The sequence below is a fragment of the Asterias rubens genome, chromosome 4 (genome assembly GCF_902459465.1).
Source record: "Asterias rubens chromosome 4, eAstRub1.3, whole genome shotgun sequence".
NCBI classification, from domain to species: domain Eukaryota; kingdom Metazoa; phylum Echinodermata; class Asteroidea; order Forcipulatida; family Asteriidae; genus Asterias; species Asterias rubens.
This window is the reverse complement of record NC_047065.1, coordinates 7,232,693-7,255,535: the sequence shown is the minus strand read 5'-3', so window position 1 is coordinate 7,255,535 and position 22,843 is coordinate 7,232,693. Positions and strand designations below refer to the sequence as shown.

The 22,843-nt window shown below is 37.4% G+C and overlaps 1 protein-coding gene across 2 annotated transcripts in view; it reads left to right on the top strand.

Annotated features, from left to right (window-relative positions):
• The window catches only part of LOC117289612 (adenylate cyclase type 2-like), a 98,273-nt gene that overhangs the window by 9,648 nt on the left and 65,782 nt on the right, over nt 1-22,843 (top strand). For both annotated transcript variants that reach the window (XM_033770815.1, XM_033770814.1), the window contains exon 3: nt 16,833-17,183. In XM_033770815.1, coding sequence (XP_033626706.1) covers nt 16,833-17,183 — 351 coding nt within the window. The remainder of the gene's footprint in view (nt 1-16,832; nt 17,184-22,843) is intronic.

Here is a 22,843-nt window from a genome sequence, read left to right as displayed (position 1 = left end):
TGAACAATCTTTTCCAGACAAACAAAAGTACCAGTGACGAAGAAGTCGGCACTTCATCATAATAGTGTAATGATAAAAAACAATGAGTAACATACGGCAGATGGCTGTCAATAACTAACTGAACAGAGACGGTTTTCTAACCACACGTCTAACCTTCACCAAAACCAATGCATCATTTTCTGACACCTGTCGTCATGCTTCATTTCATATGTCCATTTCATCTGCTCAGATCGTCTCTGTCTAATAGACCACCAGTCGTCATTCCAACAACATTCACAGTACTAGCACAGACTTTCCCTCAATACACAGTTTCATGTCATCATGTCCTTATTGTTCCATTTGAAATGATTAAATTTCCGGTTATAACGCAAGGATCTTTTTTAAGGTGGCGTTTTCTTCTAGATTATTGAGCAACAACAGTAAACATGAGTAACCTTGCAGGTGCAAGATGTGTTCAGTGAAGGTGGTGTCAAATTTTACTTGTAGGTTTAAAGAGACCTTGAAACTTTTGTAGAACATCCGTTTGGTTTTTATGGAAACATAAAATCAATCTTCGAAAAGAGTGATTTCATTTTCATTTAGCATTTCAAAGTGACATGGTTTGCACAGTGGTTGATTCAATCAGGAATGTTATTCTTCCTGCTGGAGTCCAGATGATTATTTTGCTCTTCGGAATAAAAATCAAAACAATTATGATTAAAGGGACACGAGTGATACTTGTGTGGATCATTATATTCTACTTTTAAAATATCTTTCTAATCATGTTCATTTCATAACAAACAGTTACAAACGCTTTTCAATGACAAACTCCAGACCGATCCAAGGCAACGTGTTCCTTTAATATCCCTGAAAAGTCTATTACAGTTTACACCACATGTATAAAATGTACATGTAGGTCAGCCCTTTTACTTGATGTTCCTACTTTATTTGAAGTATCAAATATCATGGCTGGATATGATATATCTTTCAATGCGTATTTTCAAAATAAACATGTCGTATAGTGTTGAAACTCTTGCAGTCTGTTTCTGTTCAGCATCTACATCTTGAAACAAAATGTTTTTATTTTTCTGTAGCAGATTCAACCAAGTTCTCCCAGCATTAAGAAACTAAAAAATCCATCTCCTTTTACAAATTTAATTCCAAGAAGGCAATCCTGAACTACTTCTTGAAGGCCTTTCAAGATGCTCTGAAGAAAGTACATGAAGTACACCCACCATACATAAGGAATCAATTTCTTTCTCTGTTACCTAACCTCAACGCTGAGTCATGACTAGATATTGTGAACTCTTTAGGCTTGAGTGCCCCAATTATTACCCCGATATATGTTTTGTGCACAGAACTTACATCAGCTGCAGTGGTATCTCCATTTCGATTCTTGGTATTTAGACAGTGTGTGATATTTTGATGGCAATGATATTAACTGACACCTTATAAAAATAAGCCATGGGCTTATCATCCCACCCACCATACCTCCGCCTTGCTGCTTCCCTCGGGCGACTCTTGTCAAATTTCAACACTTCTGGTTGTTGCCGTTTGGTTTCTAAGTATCATTAACACGCGCAGATGCTGTACGTGTTGTTTTTACAAATCCTGCCTGTTCAAAACAACCATACACTATTGTTTAATTTACTCGGGTTAAGGCAGGATCACGTTATCAAACTTTTTGAATTGACGACTTCTCTTTATTTGTTCAATCCAATTACATCAGAAGTAAATGAGTGGAATATCTTCGGGCTGTATTTTGGTTAGATCTTTGATGACGCACGAGTTACCTGTAGCTTTGTGTGACGGAGCTTTGCATTCTTTGTGGCACAGAGGTTTTTCTCAAAACGTGAAAACACAGTAGTTTTTCTGCTCAATTAAGTTTTTGTTGACTGTAATTCCCAACTGTTGCGACAAACTACAACACAGAGAGCTCCTTCTAAAGCCATTGGACACTTTCGGTACGGAAAAAAAAATAAATAAAAGTTCACAGATTTACAAATAACTTACAGGGTTTACAGAAGGTAATGGTGAAAGGCTTCTCTTGAAATATTAATCCATGAAACTCTTTACTTTTTGAGAAAACATTAAAACAATATCAATTCTCGATATCGAGAATTACAGATTTATTTTAAACACATGTCATGACACGGCGAAACGTGCGGAAACAAGAGAGGGTTTTCCCGTAATTTTCTCCCGACTCCGATGACCGATTGAGCCTAAATTTGGACAGGTTTGTTATTTTATATATAAGTTGTGATACACGAAGTGTGGGCCTTGGACAATACTGTTTACCGAAAGTGTCCAATGGCTTTAAGAAAGCGTGTCATTAAACTTTGTTTTCCTAGATGTGAGAAATGGGTCCATGTCAAAGTCTTCTCTGTACAGTTCACCAGAGAGCATCAATTCTGGAAGAATTTGATTTTTTACAACTCTTTCAGACAGAACTGGCCTAGTCTTCAGGAGAGGGGACGGGCTGGGGGTTGGGGGTTAGGGGTAGAGTCCATTACGGAAGGGTAGCTGTATGAGGCGTCTGTTTAATAGAGACCATTACCTTCGGCTGTAAAAGGGGGGGGGGGGTATATGTTTGGTAATTGTTCTTAAAAGAAATGGCGATGAAAACTTTTGGTTAGATGCCTACAGCAGGGTTCAATAATATAAAGCATTTTGAGAAACATTTCCATTTGAGGTAATGTGGTAATGTTAAAAAAAAAATGTATGCCTCAAAATTGGAACATGAGAGCAGTAAACGGCTCTCAGATTGTGTACTCCTTTAAGGAGATTATTCTTTCTTTCGGATTAAACTGGGATTCTCAAAATCCTGACCACCTTTTGATTTAAAGTTTTCAGATGTTAGTTAAATTGTATATTTAATACATTTATATAGAATTAAAACAATTGAATGTACAGAGTATATACTGTCCCTTTAAGCGAAAATGATTGGAACTCAAACTAACTTTTTTTTAAAAAACCTATAGAGATATAAATGAAATGGATTCTACATTCATGATCTAGTTATAGAAAAAATATATTGGTCAAACAAAACAATTAAAGATGCTATGTTAGATTTTTCACGGATTTGACCAACAAATTTTGATTTAAAATTCAATAGGTATTTTGATGGGGGTCGAGAAAGTTACAAGCTTTCATTTGAGCCATTGCTCGAAAAAGTCCGCCAATTATTAGTAGCAGTGAAGTAAAGTGCAGTGAAATAAAGTTTTTGTCGGGATCCCGACAATATATCATGTGACCAATTCTTATGTGTTTTATAAGAAACAATTTAAATTTTTGTCATGGTTCCTGACCATTAAAAGTAAAAGTTAAACTTTTTTTGTTAGAGCGGGTGATACTCCTTGATACCATTCACTCCAAAAAATCTATTTTCTAATGTTTTGGGCAAAAAATCTGACATAGCGTCTTTAAATCTCACTGTTTGTGAATGTGAGATCAATTTTGAAAAACAAGTTCACATATACGATATTGTTTGCTTTGGTAGATGACAATCGTATATTTTACATTACCACAAAAAATGATAAATCAAACTTTTCTAAAGCTGCAGTAACTTTGTTTTTAGTGAATTATATTAAAAAGTATGTGCTAATAATTAATTTAAAGTTTCAGAGCTGGAGAATTAAAACACAACAACTGAAACAATTTTTTCCCCTTCCAAAATAATGGGTGCTTTACCTCTTTGAGAAAAGCTGCCGAAGACAAGTCAGTCAGAAGAAATTTGTCTCAAATATTAACATAGTCCATGTGAACTACAATTGACCCATACAAAACCCTACCGGTGCTCGAACGTGAATTTGATTAGGGTTTAAATTAGATTTAGGCCCTTAATGAAATAGCCGACAACATTATAGTCATCTCGGCTCGATAGGGCTGTCTTGGATTGTAGACGATGTTTAGCGAGTATTGGATTAGTAATGATGAACTTTTTGCCTCATTTGGGTGGGAAGCATTTCTGATAACCTTTGAACTTCAGGGGATTTAAGTTAATGGATTAGCAATACTTTTAGCACCACTGATGACTATTTGCAAGCAGCCAATGGTTTAATTGAAAGTTCTACCACCTCAGCAAACAAAAGACTTAACTCAAACAAAATATGAAAATCTGTTAATCAAACATTTGGCACTTGAATCATGGTTTATCCCTGTATTGTGTCTAATTCATTGTGTTCTGGAAATCTCTGGAATTCTTTTGAGGATTTAAGGTCGGAGGGGTGGGGGGGGGGAGGGGTTGTTGTTCTGATGTTAAAGTATGGGAATATTGATGGGATACCCTTTGCACCATATCCTGCAAGATATGGCAGAGTTGCCAGCTCTCAAACCGCAATGAAGACACAATACATTGTGGCGTGTCCTGGCCAAGCAGATACGACCCACCAGGGCCCAATTTCATGGCTCTGCTTACCGCCGAATTCTGCGCTTACGATCACGATTCCCCGCTTACATGCAAGCGCCGAATTTATGCGCTAACCTTGTAAGCGTAGAATGCCTAGTAAAGTGGAGTACGCACGCGCAGAAGCCCAAATTCGCCGCTATCCCGTGAAATACGCTTGCCGTGAAATACGCTTGCCGTAAGCACAGAATTCCCTGCTTCCGTAAGCGCCGATTCCATGCTTACAGTAGGCAGAGCCATGAAATTGGGCCCAGATTAAAAGCTCGGGTGTTTCTGATTAGCAGAGTTTGTATTGGTTAAATTTCTGGTTGTGACACTTGTGTCCTTAAGCAAGGCACTTAACCATTATTGCTTAAATGTCCTTCGGATGGCAACATAAAGCCTTACTCCCTCTGAAGTAACATAGTTTTTGAGAAAGAGGTAACTTCTCACTAAATATTTGAATCTAAAAAAGACTTCAGGCCCGAAGCGGTTTTCAGACATCTGAAAGCAAACATAGGGGTTGTTTTTTCTTCTAATATTTTCTTGCAACTTCGACGACGTATTGAGCAAAATTTATGAAAGATTTGTTATTTCATGCATACGTTGAGAAGTAGAAACTGGGTATACTGGTCTTTGACAATTACAAAAGGTGTCCAGTGCCTTTAAAGTCTTTAGTATTTTGGAAGTACTTCTTAACCAAAACTGCGGATAGTTCAACTTCGTCATGGGAATATTATTTCATCACTTCAAAAAGGTGACAATATATATAGGAAGTTCTTTTCTTTTCATCATACATCGATGTGTGTTAGAACTGTATACTCAGTAATTTCAAAAGTCCTGTGATAAAATATCACAGGCATGTTACTCGGGTGGTATTCCAACCCTTGCAATTCTAGAGCAGTGTCCTACCAGCTAGACTACCGAGGTTGCCCAGTAGCCAGAGGCATTTCGAATTCTATGTTTTGGCAGCGGGTACCGCAGCGATTAGAATAGATGTTAAGTTTGCATCGGGGATAAAGAATATTAATTTCGGTTTTTACCAATACACCGATGTGTATATATTTATTTTGTCTAGTTTAATCAGGGTAGCCGCATCACTTATCGCAAGTTTAGCCCCCCCATCCCCCCCATGGGTTGCATAAGAGTTTTGTGCATTATGGTGTCCTTAGAAGCGAACTGATAAATATCAACTTGACCTCATGCATGCAAGGTCATTTCATTGAAGCTTACATCTTGGAGGTTTCTTGCGGGGACTCGTAATTGAGTTTTGTTCACAAACAATGTCCACACATGCATGACATCTTGTTTTACAAAAGTGACCTTGTCCAGTCCACTTGGCATTTCTTAGCAGGCAACTTAAAACTGCACCGGTCATATGAGAATTTGACGTACCTCTGACATATAAATCAATAATTGTTCACAAATAACAGCTGTACATGCCCCTTTAATTCATAAAAAAACATTGATAAAAATCAGAAGGTGCTGTCTTCACAAAGTGTAAGGTTTTATGTTTTTTTTTATATACCCATTTGACCTATAGACGATGTGACCTATGTTTACATTCAAACCGCCCTCTGTTGAAAAAAACACTGTTTAAGTCATGTTTCGCCGGGCAAAAAGACACGTCGCCATGGTAAGATTGCCTTCACTTTCTAGCTGGCTGCCAAAACACAAAGGTTTTGCCCGGCGGTATGCGCGCGACTCATTTTATGGTTTTCGTGTGACGTAAGAGGTCACATCGTCTAGAAGCGGTGTAAAAATAATGCCTGTAGGAAGTCCATGCAGGCACTGTTGCCCTCACAATGTGATGTCACAAATACCCACTTTTGTGGGAAACAACTATAAAGTCCTCTATCTTAACCAAAATATGAATGGTTAAATTTTGAAAATTAATCTGATACAAAACTGATACAAAAATAGCATATTGTGGAACATCCAGGTGGCTAAGTGGTCTCTGAGTTGACTTTCACACCAGTGGACCCCAATTTTGTCTGCTCATTAAACGTTCCTAATGATGTTGAGGAAAATCCTGATTGGAAAAAAAAACCCATTTAATCATGTAGGGACTGAGAATCCTAACCACACGGAAGGCTCTTGGCCCAATTCATTCATAGAGCTTGCTTATTTTACACATCATCAAGTCGAGCGCACTCTAGAAGCTTGAGCCTGCTCAGTGATTTTTCTCCAGATGGTCCGGTCCAGCATGCAGGAGCGTAGTTCCTCAGTGCTGGTCAAGCCGGTGTCTCGTTTAAGTGTGTCTACAAAGGAGAGACATCTTCTCCCACGCGAAGCCTTGCATTGGGTGGGCTCCCAGAGGATGGTTGATGGGCAAGCGGCAAGCTCCGAATGGCGGACACAGTGCCCAGCAAGCTTGAGTCGGTGTTCACGGGTCTTCTCTGTAGCCTTTGGCCAGCCAGCATACACATATTACTGGTCAAAAATCCATGTCATATACATTTGCTTGGGACTGTTATTAAGCTGCTATTCACTAATAGCGTAACAATTAGGGGAAACTAATTGGGCGGCAAACTAAATTTTTTTTTTTGCTTTAAAAGCAGCTCTATGAAATTGGGCCCAGAGCCTTCCATCCCTTTGTGATTGCATGGGTTTTCCCCAATCAGGATTTTCCTCAACATCTTCTGTTGACAGGTATCGTCAGGTCAACAGGTTACAGTGCAATGTACTTTGGAGGTCTCTGTGGTTTCATTAACAGAACAGTTCCTCATCACAATTTATCAAGTTTTATAATTCATGAACCCTGCTTACTTTCCTTACAACCAAGACGTAGCCAGAATATTTGATGATGTGCGACGCAGCCTCCAAAAGTAAAAAGGGATGACGTCGACATAATAATCTTCCATTGGTATTACCCATTGATTTACAGTATTAGACAGAACTAATCATAATCTGATCAGGAATTTAGGTTGTCAAGTTTAACACGCAAAATTTACTAGGTTGTCAAGTTTTACTTGACATCCTAGAAAACTGTGTGTGAAACAATATCAGTTGTGAGAATATTTTATTTGATTCTACATGTATCCCATTGCCTTAGCTTGCTAAAGTTTAACTTGCTTCACAGACTTAAACTTTAAACTGGTTTTTAGATAAATTTGCTAATTTCTTGAAAGATGTTTTCCTTTCCTTGTTTTAGTAATGAGGAAAATTACTGGAATCTTGTGAACAAAGCCATTCATCAACAAAGTTACTTTGGTTAAAAAAGAAATTATTTCCAATATTTCATTGAACACTTGGATTGACATTTATAAGACATTTCTTAACCAATATAACTTCTTTAGTTTGTAAAACCCGCAACAATTAATCTCAGAATTATTTTTGCATCTTTGTACTATTCTTAAAGGCAGTGGACACTATTGGTAATTGTCGAAGACTAGCTTTCACAGTTGGTGTATCTCAACATATGCATAAAATAACAAACCTGTGAAAATTTGAGCCCAATCGGCCATCGAACTTGCGAGATAACAATAAAAGAAAAGACACCCTTGTCACACGAAGTTGTGTGCATTTTAGATGGTTGATTTCGAGACCTCAAGTTCTAGTTCTTAACTTGAGGTCTCGAAATCAAATTTGTGGAAAATTACTTTTTTCTCGAAGGAGGGAGCTGTTTCTCACAATGTTTTATACCATCAACCTCTCCCCATTACTCGTCACCAAGAAAGGTTTTATGCTAATAATTATTTTGAGTAATTACCAATAGTGTCCACTGCCTTTAAAGACAATTGATTTGTCATTGGTAGAGCCATTTTTCCAAAGTAAACCAATGACCAAATCGAAGGTCTGCTATTTCCTGGGTGCGGTGGATCTGACGTATTATTTGCAATGTGTCTGAAATGCAAAGCATGACTTACACAAGAATATATGCAGCACCGGTGAAGGGTTTTAAATCCTTATCCACAGGGCACTCTCCAAACCCGCAATACCTAAATGAACTCCTTGTGTGTTATTCAAAAAGTTCCTATAATCTTCATTCCTGAACATGGCTTAAGTCCCAAATTGTGCATCCCTTTCGGCAAACTTTCACACACACACACACACAGCAGGCCGACAAACCAGTGGCACGCTTTCTATTATAATGAAAGAAGCGTTGCCCCAATTCTTATCTAATACAGGTGTAATTGAATGGATTGATGCTGGCATATTGTGCTGACAATTTAGGCCAAATGTAATGATGTGGGCAACATTCGATCAATTCACTGACTTTGGTTTTCAAGTGAATCAAGACATCTTGTGAAACTATCGCCGAATGCAAATTACCTTTTTGTTGTTGGGGGGGGGGGGGGAGTGTAGTTTTCTGCATTTGGTTTACAATTTTAAACAAAACAGTTTGTAAGACTAGTTGCTTCTGTTCTGTCTTTTTTGTCTTATACAAGAAGCCCAGTTGACGACTTTTTATTTTCAGTTTTAGGGTGAACCTCAGCTTGGCAATATATCATTTCATCTTCGCAATATTTTAGTCAGGCCCCATTTTCCCATGAAATTATATTTTCCATATAGGTCACCTTTAATCCATCTCCGATCAGATGTTTTTCTCCCGTCTTCCTTTTCCAACCGACCGGCTACTAATTTGTCACTTTCTAAGGAATTACACATTGAGGGAGAGACGTTATGCCATGCCCATGAGATAAGAACGCTCTCTTGTATCCAAGATGTTGTCAAATATGCCAGCGAACCACTGCGTAACGCACGTCCCTGGAGGGAGAGTGGATACAGTCTAGATCTTGCAGCAGCACACGTACATGCAGATCCAAGCTTGTAAAGGATCAGTTGTTGTACCTCTTTTGTCATGTTGCGTTACACTTTTTGTCCCCCCTTGTCATGAAGTGATTGATAACTGTACAGTGTAGAGGGATTGGGCAGATCATAGTCTATTGAATTCTAATAAATACATGCATGTTGTTTTTTAGAATAGTAAATCCGTTGTGGATTTGGCTGTTTTTTACAAGAGTCTGGTTTTTGAGACTGTGACATTTAAAAACCCAGGCACTATCATCGTTTAGTTAGTTATTGAAGGTTCAAAAAAAAATTGTTTGTCCAAGCACACAAAAATATCTATTGTAGTTCTAATGATGGTACTTGGTTATGTACATGAACGTGTTTCCTCATAATGAAAAGCTGTACCAATTGCAATCGTACCGCTGGTGGTTTTTTAGTTGAAACACAAATTAAAAAACAGTAAAATATTACTGTATACTGTTTATGCTATGCATCAACTATTACGTATGTTGCTCATTCGGTCCTTGAAAAATGCATGGGTAAAAAAAACAAACTGTAAAAGGCAGATCCCCCTTGTACAGTATTACATTAAAGACAGTGGACACTATTGGTAATTGTCAAAGACTAGCCTTTACAGTTGGTGTATCTCAACATACACATAAAATAACAAACCTGTGAAAATTTGAGCTCAATCGGTCATCGAACTTGCGAGATAATAATGGAAGAAAAAACATCCTTGTCTCACGAACTTGTGTGCGCGTTTAGATGGTTGATTTCGAGACCTCAATCTCTAAGCTTGAGGTCTCGAAATCAAATTTGTAGAAAATTACTCTTTCTCGAAAACTATGTCACTTCAGAGGGAGCTGTTTCTCACAATGTGTTATACCATCAACCTCTCCCCATTACTTGTCACCAAATAAGGCTTCATGCTAATAGTTACTTTGAGTACTTACCAATAGTGTCCACTGCCTTTAAACAAAAAGTACAGTTATGCTGTCCATATTTTACTATACAGAGTCCATAAAAATGCAAATAATGAAAATAACAACCAACATAACAACCTCAATGTACGTGTTATTTTGTTCTAATGATATTTTTGAAGCTGTTAAAATTATAAGACACATTATTTTAATTACATGGACCAATGTATCAGTTTACAAGGTGCTGTGGCATACTCTGCAGCTCTGACTGTTTTTATAATGTTTAATATTAATATTTGTATCAGTCCTGTAATTATTGCGCTTGCGCTGCTGGATGTTTTTTTTTAATACATAAAATAAAATAATCGTACTAGAAAATACTGGGGGAAAACCCCTTCCCTTAGCGATAATACAACACACAAAACCTATGGCTTTACGTTGTCATTGGTGTTTAAGTATTTTTTTGTTTGCATCTATGATGCAGTTACCAGTGATATTTCCCTCCAGGGGGAAAAAAAAAAAAAAAAAAAGTTTGTGGTACCTTTAAGAAAACCTACAGTTACCGGCGGTTTATATATTTGATAAACTAAATTACCAGATGATAAGAGAACCTGTAAGAAAATTCGTGGTGACTCATGGTTTTATATTTTGTTTTCACCAGAAAAATGATTCAGCACCTTTAATGATCGTTTCATAGTCTATTTCCCTTTCTTCTGACACTCATTAAAAACATTAGACATAAACCCTCTTCCATTGGATTCACCTGCTGTAGAGCAACACAATATCCCCAAAGTTACTGTCAGTCTGAGACTGACACTAATCCCCCTATGAAGAATTACCTTCCCACGTAACGACCGACTGCGTTCTGCTCTGCAATCTGATGCCCACTTGAAAGCTGTGTGCTTCGTTCAAGCAGTTGTGGAGTAGACATCTTAGGGAAGCGTTTAATGAGCGGACAAAAGAGGCAAGTGAAGAGCTTCCGTCAGTAAGAGGTTGATGTTCCAAGTATTGCTCTATCGTCAGAAATTTTTCTCTCAAGGTGGTAGCCAAACCTTGTTAACATTTAACTGATGCTTTGTGGTGATGAGTTTCTGGGGAAGTGAAATGATTATATTCTGTGACAGTGCAGGCTATGTATGAAATACCAGGCCAATTCGTTTTTGGAAGGGTAAAGGGCACTAGGGCATTTTCTCCTTGCTAAAGGGCACTCTATGAGGAAATTGTAAATGTCTACTGGAAGCATTTCATGGGCACCAAGGCAATGACCAGGGGGCATGCTACCTCCATGCCTGAAATACATTTAAGTTAATTTTATATCTCACACATGGACCCTTGTCATTTGCAATTGTCTCAAAACAAACACAGAGTAGACACTGAAAATCGTCCAACTTTCACACTCTTGAAATTCTAAGCAATGTGAATTGGAGTGAATTTTTAAAATAAACCCTTTAGTATTAATTTTTCAACAAAAAACTGGGCGATGCATCTTTAATCAAAGAGATATAGGGGGTGAGGGTAATGACGTGTCATCGTGATAAATGGAAGAATTGGGCAAATTTACAGTCTTTGAGAGAGTTTGGCACAAATTAGTGGTTTTGCCGAGACAGCTACAGTACACATGCTTCCCCAGGGATTGTTTATGGTAGTATTATTCCAGTATACTGTCTGAAACGCTGAGTCCACCATCGGATTACTCAAAAGGGAAATTATCTTTCATCATGTCACAACAAATTTCTTATGTCATTATTATTTCAGCTGATCAATTTCCCATTCTGAAATTAGAAAAAATCTTGTTGTAACACCTTTCTACCCCCGTCATAATTTCTTTCTCCGTTTTGGGGGTAAATGAGCTCTCTGCTTGTAAAAAAAATACTAAATCTTTGACCTATACCTAACACAGCCAACAAGGCTGCTTGTCGTAAGAATGCACGCATAAGCACTGCATTATTTGTAGAAGGATTAGCTTGCCAAGGGGAGAGTATTACAAGTGCTAAAAAAACATTAGAGAGTTGCCTTAATGCCAAGGATATCTCCTTAGTAAAGGATGAAGTGTCATTTAACCCAAATCTTTTTTGTATTTTTGTATTTTTGTTTTAATAAGGAAGGCATCCAATTTGATGATTTAAAAAAAAAAAAATTTTTATGGTGGGAAAATAATTAACCATTTTTTTATTTTGATGAGCTTATAATTCAAAACTATTTGGAATTTATACTGGTCCTGATTATGTTATCAAGTGTATTATTTAATCAATGGCATCGTTTGTATGTCGTGGCCTGGTGCATTTGACTTGGAGTGCGGTTTCCATTCCCGGTCATAACACTTATGTCTTTGAGCAAGGCACTTAACCATAATTACTTCTCTTCACCCAGGTTTATAAATTGGAACATGAGAGGATGGATTGATTAACCCCTTAGCACTAATGTAAGGGAGTTTAGGGGATGCATGCTTCCCAGGGAGTTAAGAAAGTTTGAGGAAAGGTCTACGTATGCTTGATAAACTGGAATAATAATGTTCTAAAGTGCCTTGATATAGCTAATGGGATATGTACACTATATCCAGTCCACTTGAGCGAGAGGATGTCTTCAGCAGACGCCTTCTCGGGAAACTCTGATACAACATAGGCGTCCGGATGTTGTGCTATTAGATAAGACGAAGAAGATGTGTCATCTCATTGACATAGCGGTGCCAGGTGATATAAGGGTAGCTTCGAAGGAGATGGAAAAGATCGAGAAGTACCAGGACCTGGCCAGGGAACTTCGTAAGATTTGGCAGGTAAAGGTAAAAGTAGTCCCCGTGGTGGTTGGAGCACTTGGCACCATTCCCAAAGCACTGGGGAAACATCTAAATGAAATAGGGACAAATGTGAGGGTAGATCTATTACAGAAGGCAGCGCTTTTGGGAACAGCGAGGATCCTGAGAAAGACCCTTGAGATCTAAGGCTACGGGACGTAGCCCGGCTCTGGCCAGGGAACTTCGTAAGATTTGGCAGGTAAAGGTAAAAGTAGTCCCCGTGGTGGTTGGAGCACTTGGCACCATTCCCAAAGCACTGGGGAAACATCTAGATGAAATAGGGACAAATGTGAGGGTAGATCTATTACAGAAGGCAGCGCTTTTGGGAACAGCGAGGATCCTGAGAAAGACCCTTGAGATCTAAGGCTACGGGACGTAGCCCGGCTCGAGGAGTTACCGGCACAAAGGAAAATGAGATCTTTCTTTTGCATGCTGTGATAAAATGAAATAATAATAATAATATCAAAGTCTTATATAGCGCACATTTCTACCAAACAAGGTACTCATCAAAGCACTGAGTATTATACATACTTTCAGAAAGATAGGTTATTGCAGTGATGAATTTTGATACCCAATTAGTTAGCACCTTATAAGAGTTTACAAGGTGCTACGACGCATACAGCAGCCATATATCTTTTTAAATATGGATATTCTATTTTGGTAAAAAATAATTTTTTAAATCCAAAGACAAGACACAATACTTGATGACTGTATAAGTTGGTCTAATCTACATGCAAGAATGGATTTTTAGTATCAAAGCACCATGAGACCTTAAAATTACCTTTGTAAAAAAGTTGACACCACAAATTTGCAACAATAAATAACTTGCTTCACTTTCGATTTTGCAGGAAATATGAACTGGTCTTAGTTTATAACAAAAATAAAGTTTTGGAAGTCATCTTACACTCGCATTTTACCAACTAATTAAGCATGTAAACAATTAAGCATAATTTATTGTGGTCCATCTCAAAAGGTTTGTGATCCCTGTACCTTGAAAATCTGACAGATTTTGGTTTTTCACACATGAGGATTGGAGTGAATACGCGTATATTCTTCCTACACCCACTTTGATATCGCTATTCAACTGTAAAGAGTCTCTGTTGTTGCAGTGTGCTTCATTGAGGAGATGCTCAAAGTCAAGTTCATTAAAAAAATAATAATAATCCAGATATTTTCCATTAGATAAAGTGCTTTAACCCAAGGTTAAAAATGATGTAAAGTGTCATCACTGAAGTGCATTTTTTTTCCAAAATCAAAGAAGCGTTTTATGGAGTCACATTTCAAATATATTTTGATCCACATTTGAATTTGACCTCAGAGCCCTTTTTAACATAAATGTTTGATGTTGGCTCTAGCTAACACATTTAACACTGTATCACCAAGAAAAAATAGTATTATTGTTATTATTATTATTATTTATTTGACTTCAACAAATACAAGTACATCAAAAAGCACAGCAAAAGTTAAACCATAACACAACAATCTCCCCCCCCCCAAAAAAAAGAATACAATAACTATTCAAGCAAATGGCACACAATAATTACAAAACACAGAACAGAATATGACAGGAGGGCAACAAGTACGGACACGTACATTTGTATAAATTTAGTTACCAATTGATAGCATTTTGCCCATGGTATGAATTTCAAAGAGCAAATTATAATATTTTAAATTGCATCATGTGGAGAATCACTTTGTCAAAAATGATAAGAACCATGGTGATTTTTAATCAAAAGTGTTAGCTGAGGTGCTGTTTGTGATTTCCAAAATGTGAAGCACTGTCTTTTCGTTGTATAGGAATTAAAATGCTGTTTAATGTTGTTTGTTGGTTGGTTGTCAGCCTACAGGAATTAAAACGCAGTGGCTATGTTGGTTGAGCACTGCCTTTTTGATGTACAGGAATTAAACGCAGTAGCTGTATTGGTTTTGCGTGATTGGTAGAATGTCACTCCTCAAACTTATTACTGTCAGCCTCACCACTATTTGTGAAGGGGGCTGCGATAATTCTCTGTCTCTAGACAAACACGGGAAACCAGATTACGCTGTCCAATCAGAACATCTGCGGCAAATCCTTTTTAAAATGGCTGCGTTAATTCGATTTGGTACACGACTGGGGCTTTGCTCAACGGCAACCCTACGCATTCCCGTCCCAGTAATAGGGGAGTAATTTGTCACCGAACAATTTTAAAGTAAGAGAATCGCCTCGAGCAGGTCTTATTATAAATACAGGTGGACAAATAGAGTGGGAGTGGGGAGCATATCGGAATAGGGTCAGACAAGTACACTTTGGTGTCAGAAGGGGAACAAGTTTGGTCAACCGTGATGCTGATTTCCTCTCATCTACGCATAGTTATATTTGGACGATTTAAGCTGAATGAAAGAACTGGTCAACCTTCTCCACACAGGAAAGGAGTACAGATTAGTAATTGATTTTATATTAAATACTTCACTGGTGTTGGTGAAGTTGTATCCAGTTGATGTTTGTCCAGCCTGATTGGATGCTGTATTAACAGAAGCTAAACATTTATCAGTAATTGGTTGATAACGATGTTCTGTGTTGACAGATATTGATTTTGACTGTCAGTTAATTAGCTTCTAAAAAGTGTCTTCGCAATCAGTTGTCCAAATAGCTGAGGGAATGCAAGTGAAGTCATTTTATTTGTTTAAAGGGATTTTAAGGTAGTTCACATTGGAGATTAAAAGGATATAAATAGACTAATAGTTAGAGATAAGTGATTAGTTAGGGACTTGAATTTATTTTACATTAAATAGTTTGTTTTATTGTACACATAAATACGCACATACACTAAGAAGTGTATTGTGGTTTTGCGTGTTCAAGAACATCAAATATTTACTACATGTAGATGGAAATTTGCATCGGGGATAAAGGATATTAGCTTTGGTTTTTAAATATCAAATAATAAACCACAAAGGGAAAATGACTGAGTAAATTTAAAATAATTTTGGGTTGAACAAAGTCAAGTTTGACAAAAAAATTATTTTTGTTTATTACTTGGTGCAAATTACAAATTACATATTTACATTGACATGATTTATCATGTAAATGTCCGATCCAAATAATACCCTCACCACAGCACTCTAGCAAGCCCAACATGGCATACTGTATCGTGAAAGGGTCTATAATTGGTGAAGGTTAGGTCTGAACCTAGAGCACAAACCATATAAACTTTAGTGGCAGCTTTGTCAAAGTATAGTTTGGGGCAAGGTTTTGTGTAGCAACCTCCATAATGAGCAAACCCAGGTAACATTGTGCAATACACATTCATTCAGAACTGGTGTTGGTGTTCATAGTCTTTTACGTAACTTCGCGAGAGCTTGCCCCTTGACGTGTCACATAGCAACTGTCTCTATAGTCTGATAAATTCAAATATGATAACTTAATGAACAGGGAAGTCATTGTATGTTCATGGATTTAGTTGTTGCTCTGTATTTCACTATTTTACTTGTTACTGTTTGTACACAGGGCCCTTGGGGATAACAGTAATACTGAATACTGCCTTGTCTTTAAAAATCAATAAATAAATAAAATAGTAACAAGACACTCTTCAAATTTAAAGCCATTGGACACTTTCTGAACAGAACAAAAGTCAAAAGTTCACAGATTTACAAATGACTTACATGGTTTACAGATAGGTATGGTGAAAGACTTCCCTTGAAATATTATTCCATGAAATGCTTTACTTTTTGAGAAAACATTGAAACAATTATCAACTCGCAAGATCGAGAATAACTGATTTATTTTAAATACATGTCATGACACGGCGACACTTGCAGAAACCAGGGTGGATTTCTCGCCATTTTCTCCCGACTCCTATGACCGTTTAAGCCTTAATTTTCACAGGTTTGTTATTTTATATATTAGTTGTGAAACACGAAGTGTGGGCCTTGTGGACAATACTTTTTACCAATGTTGTGCGATTGCTTTAACTCTCAAATGGGTAATTGAAATCTTTGAATCAAAAACCAAAACTAATTTCTGATACGTTCTCCTTGATATGAACAGGAAGCAGGAGAGGGTTGGCATCGTGCAATCACTCTATTCTCCACAACCTTTGTATTCATCTGCCTGGCAATATGCTCCTACACAGACATCATCTTCCTGAAGTTCTCTCGGGTCATCTCCGGGGTCATCTGGGTCAACCTACTGCTGTTTATCTATCTCCTGGTGTCGTTCCATGAAATCTATCAACCAACAAACGAGGTTGGGCTGGTGATATTAGTGGTGGTGGCCGTATACACCACGTTGCCGTTACCGCGCCTCTACGCCGTCCTTGCAGGGATTCTAACCTGTCTTCCGCATATCGTCGTTTTGTCTGTCGTTTCAATGGCCCAGCAGAGTGATACTATATATCAGGTAAGCTTCCATTAAAGGCACTGGACACTATTGGCAATTGCTCAAAATAATTAGTAGCATAAAACCTTACTTGGTAACGAGTAATGGAGATAGTATACAAATATTGACTGCTTCGAGTGCTATGGTTAAAACTATGACTCCCGAGGTGATCCCCGGAGCGTTCTATTTTCCCGAGGCGAAGGCGAGGGAAAATAGAACGCTACGGGGATCACCGAGGGAGTCATAGTTTTTAACCATTGCACAAGTAAAAGCAGTCAATGTTTGTTTTATAACACCCCAAACATTTATAAATACTGTGTACTATTATTATTAACTTACAGACCTGAATGCTACAATCCACGGACAACGCGGATACAGATTGCAAACACTTTTACTGTGCTGCATGTAGTGTCATATAATCCGAAATGGTTACAGACTATTAATTTATCATCCTCGTACACGCAACTGACGTCTGGGTACTGCACGCCATGTGCTAGTCTTCGGACTAGCGCATGGCAAACCGACGCACTATCACACGGCCGTCGTCTAGCAAAACTAAGACATGTCATGTGACGCGCTCTAAACCAATGAGCAGGCAGAATACTTGCAAGGGGTGTTATAATATAAAACATTGTGAGAAACGGCTCCCTCTACTCTGAAGTAAAATAGTTTTTGAGAAAGAAGTAATATATTCCATGAATTTTATTTTGAGGTCTCAAAATCAAGCGTCTGAAAGCACACAACTTTTTGTGACAAGGGTGTTTGTTCTTTCATTATTATCTTGCAACTTTGACAACCAATTCAGTTATTTTCACATGTTTGTTATTTTATGCATAATGTCGAGGTGCACCAAGTGAGAAGACTGGTCTTTGACAATTACCAATAGTGTCCATTTAACAGATTGGTTTAAAATAATGTGTTGAGAAGTGAAAACTGCAAACTAAAAAAAAAAAAGCTATTAGGATTTCTCCACATACCCTGCCAAACACATACATGTACAACATAGAGCAACACAGTTGAAATGAGAACCAAGCCTAATGCAACAAAATGCAACTTGAGATTTTGTTGCATTGTGCAGGCATGTTGTTTGTGTGAGGTCTGATGAGCAAGGGTGTTTGTCCTGCTAAATGCAACAGTGTGCACATAATGTCGTGGTGACTTGGCTAATATACGGGACCATGAACTCAGTCAAATGTAGCAAATTCCAGATCTAGGTATAGCGTTGACTGTCAAATAGAACAAAAATACTTATGAAGTCACTTGATTTCTAAATGCACGAAATTCAGTCAAAGAATGACATCTGAGTTGACTGCCAAATGCAACAGATTACAACAACTATTACCAATTGGTGCATATTGTTGCATTTAGCATCGTTAGGGTTGCCAATTCTAGTGGTGGCATATCCTAACCCAGTGGATACAGAGCACCGACTCAAGCTCTAGTGTTTCTGTTCGACAGAGTGTCGGTTCGAGACACTTGTGTTCTTAAAGGAACACGTTGCCTTGAATCTGACGAGTTGGTCTATAAAAAGCGTTTGAAACCGTTTGTTATGAAATGCATATGGTTGGAAAGATGTTTTAAAAGTAGAATATAATGATCTACAAAAGTATCACTCAAAATTGCACGGTTTTCCTGTTACGTCGCGAACTAACACGGTCGGCCATTTATGGGAGTCAAAAATTTGACTCCCATAAATGGCCGACCATGTTTGTGTAGATCATTGTATTCTACTTTTACATCTTTCTACCCATATGCATTTCATAACAAACGGTTACAGAACGCTTTTCAAAGACCATCTCAACCGATCAAAAGCAATGAGTTCCTTTAAGCAAGATACTTGATCATTATTGCTGCATCCTTCGGATAGGATGTTAAGCCATTGGTCCTTGTGTTGTGTAATGCACGTCAAACTTTCTAGTATTCTCTTGAAGACGATCAGAGCAAACTGATCGAAACGTTGAGTTGTCAAACCACTAGTTCTTTTCAGAAATGAGTCTAGCATTTTTCTGAAGACAATCAGAGTATACTGATCCAAACATTAAAGATGCTATGTAAGATTTTTGGCCCCAAACATTAAAAAATAGATTTTTCGAGTGAGTGGTATTTCAAAGAGTATCACCCGCTCTAACGGAAAAAAGTTCAACTTTTACTTTTAATGGTCAGGAACCATGACAAAAATTCAAAACGTTTCTTATAAAACACATAAGAATTGGTCACGTGATATATTGTCGGGATCCTGACAAAATAATTTTGAGCACATTATTTCACTGCTACTAATAATTGGCGGACTTTTTCGAGCATTTGGCTCAAATGAAAGCTTGTAACTTTCTCGACCCCTCCAAAATACCTATGGTCAAATCGGCCAAAAACTGACGTAGCATCTTTGAGTTGTTCTTTTCAGAACAAAGTCTAGCATTCTTCTGAAGATGATCCGAGCATATTGATAAAAACGCCAAACCACCGATTCTTTTCAGAAACATGGCTACTTGTACAGCAATTATTACATGACGTTGATGCAAACCTTTACTACAACTTTTCATGTATGTGAGTTTCCAAAGATCTATAGATGCATGACATTCTGAGTACAACTGTAACATAATAACGCTGTATCCTGTATCCGTTGAACCTCTAATACTCTTTACAAAATACCCTCAACTACCTTAGAGATCAGATAAATCCTCCTAACACCCACAGTGTTTGATGGTATCGATCTTGAGATGCTATTTTCCCCACCATCATTAACCCCTTCTGGCTAGTTTCAACTCCCTCACTCATTTTTGCGCAGTGCAATGCATGTGTGACGTACCACATACTTATTAATTTGCCGCAAGAAATTTATTCACACGCGTGTTTTCACCCAGGGTTAGTCAATAATATCTTGACGCAATGATGGTGAACTGAAAAACTTCTGCAAATATTCATCTTGCTTAAGATGTACATGTATGGTTACAAGGGAAGGCAGGAGTTTGCTTTTTTTTGTTTTCAATGAGTAAAATATTCAGACACATGGTATACCTGAGGCTCTACTCGATTAAATCTTTTGCCAACGGAATTTTTAATAATGAAAACTTGTGGGAAAGTCTTCCACAAAATCCGGGAAGAATATTGGATTCATTTGGAAAGAGATTCAGTTTTAGTTTTGCTTTCCTGTTTTCATAATTTTCGAATTGAAAACATGAAGCTCTTCCTTCATACCTGTTAAAAAACCAGAATATCATATTTTCAAGACCAGGCCAAAAAAGTATTGACCTTTTCAAAACTTCAATCTAAATGGTACACCATTGTTGTATTTTATTAGAAAATATAATTCCAACCCACTGTGTTCGAACAAACCTTACAGTGATTACATGTGCAAGTAATGTTCACAAATTTACAAGAATCGCACAGAGGAATATTTCAAATTTTGTTAATCACTCTTGAAATTAATGGCAATACAAACTTTCGGTAAGAATTACACTAAGCAGCTTTCAATAGTATACAGCTTTTGATGGTATACATCATTTGATAGTTACAACATTTTGAGAAAATGTGGTTATGTCAAAAAAAGTATTATTTTGTTATGCCCCAAGTTTGAATCTGAGAAGCGTTACTGCAGATTGTGTTTTCCTTTTAGGGATTGTTATTCTGGTGTGGACATAATCACTATTCGGTGATATCTCAAAATACTACCACCTTTTGAAATGAAATTTTCAAATGTTAGTTTTATTTAACACATCTACTACTCCTATTTAGATAGGATTAAAACAATCGAACGGTTCCAAAAACCAAAGGTATGCTTTGCTTTAAAGGCAGTGGACACTATTGGTAATTACTTAAAGTAGTTGTAATTGCATAAAACCTTGGTAGCGAGTAATGGTAGCGAGTAATGGTAGCGAGTAATGGGGAGAGGTTAATAGTATAAGTGAGAAACAGCTCCCTCTGAAGTAACGTTATTATCATAAAAGAAGGAATTTTTTACAAAATTAGATTTCGAGACCTCAGATTCAGAATTTGAGGTCTCAAAATCAAGCACCTGAAAGCAGACAACTTCATGTGACAAGGGTGTTCTTTCTTTCATTATTATCTCGCAACTTCGCCACCAATTGAGCTCAAATTTTCACAGGTTTGTTATTTTATGCATATGTTGAGATACACCAAGTGAGAACCCAGGTCAAAATTCCAGTTGAACCTAGCTAACTGGGGTCAACTGGTTCAACTGGATAGTGATCAAACTCGTCCATTTTCCATATTAACCAACTGGTTTGGACTAGGTTTAACTGTGTTCAACTAGGTTGAAATTATAAACCAGTTGGTCTCTGTCCATTTTCCATATTAAATCAACTGGTTTTAACTGTGTTTAACTAGTTTATCAACTGGTTTCAACTAGTTCCAGTTAAACCCAGTTTAACTAGGTTCAACTGGAATTTCTTCCATTTTACTGTTCTTTAAAGGAGAGAATCCAGCTGTGGAACTGTTGCAATCAATTGAAAAGAATTACTTGTTTCCCTAAACACAGGCAGGCATTGTGTTTTGAATGAAATTTGATATATTTGTAATTGTTTGAAATCTGTCCTGGGATAATCAAATTCTTTGCTCATTTACATCAGTTTAAAGAAAATTAAGTTTTAAAAACGTTTATGATGGAGAATTGTTTTAGGATAGATTAGCGAGTAAAGGCCTTGTTGTCAGATGAGCAAGTAAGCGCAAGCATGGTGAAAAGTCCTTTGGTGGAATGTCACACGACTTCAAATGTGTGTGTTTTCCTCTAGCAATATTTTGTAACGCAATTAGTTCATTATCTGCCCATACAATGTGACAAGTGATCTGTCCAACAGTAATTGGATATTGATGAAAAAAGAGTCCATTTTGGAAGTACGGCTGGCCAGGCCCGGATGTACTGGGCAAGATCTCCGATATGTCAATGCTAATTGTAGAGATTTGGCCGGGCTTTATTAAGTAACGTGCTGGCAATAAGTTCTTACGTCCAATATCTTTGTTACATGCCGGGAGGAAGCGAGGATCTTTCAGGGACACCACGACTGATGGAAACGGCTTATTTGGAAAAAATATTTATGAGCTTCGCAAGAACTTGAGCCTCTGGTTGATCCTTAATCAAATAGTTTCAATAGTTGACATTTAAGGACAAAAATCATTTCAGACAGTTCATCGGAAATCTAAAGTATACAAAGTCACCTTCTATGAAACTCACGGGGTATCTGCTTTCATTTTATTGTAAAAAGACTTTAACTTGTGCAGTGTTCGACATAGGGAGATAATAATAGAGTGTCTGGACCACCACATTCATAAAATAACCTTGATTTAATACTTTGACACTGGCTCAAGCGCCCAATATAGACACGCAGTAAAAATATTTATATTGGAAGATATCTTGAGCACTTTGTGTTTATTTGCGGAGTAAAAATAAACCCTGTTGCGTTTTGAAAAGATTATTTTTAGACTTCATAATGTTTTTTCTGTCAGAGTGGTGAAAGAGTTATGAATTATGTCCAGCTATTTAAGAAAAAAAAGGAAAATAAATCAGATGGCTAGGAGAGAAGGAGGGAATGTGGCTTTCTATAATAAATGATGATAGTCCGGTCGGCATGGTAACCAAGGTTTTCTATACAAAAATAGAAACATCTGATGATTGGGGTAGATGATGAGGCATTCTTTAACAGAGCAGTTCAGTTGATTGATTGCTG